General features: G+C 33.8%; 1 protein-coding gene across 1 annotated transcript in view; it reads right to left on the reverse strand.

Moving 5' to 3' along the window:
• LOC104739129 (aspartic proteinase-like protein 2) overlaps positions 1-2506 on the reverse strand; it is a 4721-nt gene extending 2215 nt beyond the window's left edge. The window contains exons 1-5 of the mRNA XM_010459386.1: positions 2125-2506; positions 1857-1986; positions 1512-1759; positions 570-797; positions 57-219 (exon numbers count right to left, since the gene is read on the reverse strand). Of these exons, the coding sequence (XP_010457688.1) occupies positions 57-219; positions 570-797; positions 1512-1759; positions 1857-1986; positions 2125-2360 (1005 nt within the window). The 5' untranslated portion in view covers positions 2361-2506. The remainder of the gene's footprint in view (positions 1-56; positions 220-569; positions 798-1511; positions 1760-1856; positions 1987-2124) is intronic.

Genomic DNA, 3878 nt, shown 5'->3' on the forward strand with positions numbered 1-3878 from the left:
AGAATAGACTCTGCAGTTTAAATTTCTTTAAGAACTGGAAATTTCTAGCAGTGTACCATCTTCACCAGTGGCTCATAGATTATCTCTGGAAGATAGGCCAAGGTCGTACCACTGTCAATTATTGCTCCTTTTCTATCTCCCGGTTGAAATAAATCAGCTGGAATATTAAGAAACTCCTGACCAACTTGAACTGCTGTCATATTGACATTGTAATGTGGTCTACAGTTCAAAACAATAATAGTCCGTTAACAAAAAAGAGAAAGAATATATTCATCATTTTAGAAGAAGCTTTTAAGTCAAGCACACTGATTCTATTTTCCTCCTCTATACAAGAACTGCAAGAAGGTTCACTCTACTATAAGTAAAGTAAAAAATTCCACGATCGTCCAATGTACTTGAAAGAGCATTGAAACTCTAAACCAGGTCTATAACAGAAATAACATGATCACTGCATCTACTGGTATCTCGTTGAGCTTCTACCCAAACAATATAGGCAATGATTGCATTTGAAGCATATGATTGCACAAGAAAAGGTAAAAAAATTTAAAGGGAAAACAATGTTGACATACTGATTGGGTACCAATGGTGTCATGTTTACTTTTGGTTGTACAACACGTCCGATAGCAAAAATACCACCTCCATTTCTTCCATCTAAGCAATGAGCAAATATCTTTTTCACTCTCCCTGATGAGGCCAGCTGGGAAATCATGGAGGAATTAGCTTTCCCAAATCCAAGTATTCCATCAAGTGCTTCTTCATTAGACGAGTCTAGATCTCCTGACTGCCTAGCTCCACACCTTCAAGATCATATAAAAACATTAAGAAATGGAAGAGGCAATGAGGAATGAAGGATTAAGCTTTCTTGTCATAGGAATGGTAAAACGTTGTAATGGACAACTAGTCTACTCATTTTACAGATCTCTGAGGGATTATAAAAATGACCCGCAATTCTCAGGCTCTTGAATGTTGCACAACAGTTAGAGGTTCAGATTTAAGTCGGTTCAGTGAGGGCCGCCAGAATACAAAACTAAAATATAAATATGGTATTTCTAAATTACAAAGTTTCCCAACGTGTATGCATATGAAATAAATGAAATGAGTTGTGCACGGAAATATACCTTAGCAAACTAATGAACAGCCACAATCAAAAGCATAATATCTTTCAGTATAAGCATATGGTCTGTTTCTGATATTCACTATATGGTGGAGACCTTATTCACATGTTACTTTCAAAATAAATAAAAAAGCATAGACAGAGTACACTTTAACCTATTTCAGAATCTCAAAAAAAAATTCTTTAAGCAATCAAGTTTTATCTGTTTGGCTTCAAGAATTGTTATCAATAAAGCTTTCTTACAGCTATATCCACGTCTTTTCTTCTGTGCACTTAAGAAAATAAGACCGTGGCCTCAAGCAGGGTGAAGTTGTGTTTTATTTCAGTGAGAACAGAAAAAAGATCTAACAAAACTGCAAGTACCATGTTGCAGCGAGATAAAATAAAAGTGAATTACCCAAATATGACACTCCCGTTAGCAGTTTTTGTCTTGAGATCACCAGCAACACTGTCATATTGCACAACATCTTTGACAAAATAACCTGCAGTAGAGCTACCATCTCCATATATCTCAAGATAAGGACAAGACATATTAGCTTTGCAGCCTGAGAGAGGACCACCACTTATCTGGTAGCAAAAATCATCATCACAAGAGACCAACTTCCCACTGTTTGATTCGTCTATGTTGTACAGCGTCAGCTCAATCTACAAAGGGGTGAAAACAAAAGGCGCAACCATTGAGTTGGAGCAACGAAATGAAACTGTAAATGAAAATACATAAAAAAAAAAAAAAGAGGCTTACACCGAGAGAGCTTCGTGTAGGACATTGTTTGCACTGGATACAGTTAACCCACATGATATCACTGCCTGTGTCGACTTGAACATAATAGCTCTTTGCAGGTGTTCCAATTCCAATTTTTGCATAATAAAGCCTTGAGACATCACAATGAGAAAGAGAGAAACACACAGAGATCAATTTAATCTAAAAATTGCAATTTTAATTCCAAAAATTCCTCAAAAGTGATGAAGTAAGACTCCAAAGGAGGAGAAGTGATGAATCTGAAACTCACCCGGGGATATCAGGGCGACCAGTTCCACCAAGGGGTAGATCGATTCCAGCGAGAATTGTGAGCTGGCGACGGTCATCGTGCTCCTTTAAAGCGCTCAGGGAGCCTTGTAGCCTTGGATAACGGTACTTAACATTGAACACTCCCGGATTACAAGACACGGACACGAGCGCAGTGAGAAACCAAATCACTAGCGTGAATCTTGCGCAGATTGGGAACGAGACGATTGATGAGGTCATCTTCCTTATTAACCTCCCCCCACCACTCCGTGCCTGATTTTATGGCGTCAGTCGTCTCGGCGGAGGAGTTGAGAGAAACCACCGGACCGGCGACGACGACGAGGAAATTGAGAAATTTCAGAGTTTGTTTGTTTTTTTATTTTGTTTGGTCAGTTCCTTCCAACTAATATTATTTTTATTTATTTTTATTTTCCAGCGTGGAATTTTCCATTTCTTTTTATTTTTCCCCTCGATATGTTTTTTTTTTAAAAAGTTTGTGGTAAATTTAGATTGTGTGTACTATACTGTATGTATATTTTTGGTCGTCATTTGTGTAAAAGTTACAAATTTTATGTTATTCAATCATAAATTTTAAAAAATCTCATAAAATCCACTGTTATTCAATTAATAATTTAAAAATCTACTTTGAAATCCACTGTTATTCAAAACAGTTTGTGGATTTGGATTTTAATAAGTTTTAGGGATTCTGGAGAATTTTGGAGGATTTGTTTAGTTAAAAATACAGAAATATAAATCTTATGGTTTTAGGTGGGATTTAAAAGAATTTTACCATAAATTATATCAACTCCCCTAAAATCTATCAAAATTTCAAATTTTCTAAATCCCATCAAATCCTCCAAAATCATTGTTTCAATACACGCCCTTAAATTTGTGACCAAATTTTAATTTTTTAAATTCCATTACTTTAACTTAATTTTGGTAATTATCATATAATTTTTTTTCCATTATTCATGTCTTATTGAATGTGAATTAAGATTTGTGTTAGAACGCGTGAAAACTCAAAAACATGGCAACAAATGTTAGTATAATAAACAAAATATCATCTTTAACTCATTCGCAACCCACACATGTATGTTCCCTTACATTTTTCAGGTTTTCTCTTTCTTACACACATACTACAAATACAATAACTAAATATATGGATATGGTTTTTCGTAAATCTACATGCTAAATAAGAAATATGTTATGTAAATCTGCAAATCCAAATCTAATTGTCTTTTATATGTTCGTATAGAACAAAATATATAGATAATATTTAAATATAAAATATTCATGTTTGTTAATTTTAGATATTTTTAAAATAGAAATGCAACAAACCAGAATATACCAATAGTATAAAACTGATAACATATACTACATGGGCCAATAAAAGATCCAGATCAATAGATTTAAGACAAGCTTCAATTTTTCCTAATAGCAGTTCTTGAAAACTTTTAATTGGGATACTTTCAACATCCTACCACAAATACACATATTGAAAATGGATCTTAAGATAATATGTACATCAAACATAAATAATTGTATATGATCACATCTTGTACATGATTATAAAATAAAATATTTTGAATATGCCATTTTTGTTATACCTTTCCATTGATATACTATTAATTTTACTCTTAGGCTGTGATTTGCGACATAGGAAAAACGTAATTGAGCAGAATAAAGTAAAAACTGCATGTTGTACATCATTCATATCAAATATACCAATTTGCGGTTTTCAACACAAAAAATAAATAA

Source organism: Camelina sativa, chromosome 14 (genome assembly GCF_000633955.1).
Source record: "Camelina sativa cultivar DH55 chromosome 14, Cs, whole genome shotgun sequence".
In the NCBI taxonomy this organism is placed as follows: Eukaryota; Viridiplantae; Streptophyta; class Magnoliopsida; order Brassicales; family Brassicaceae; genus Camelina; species Camelina sativa.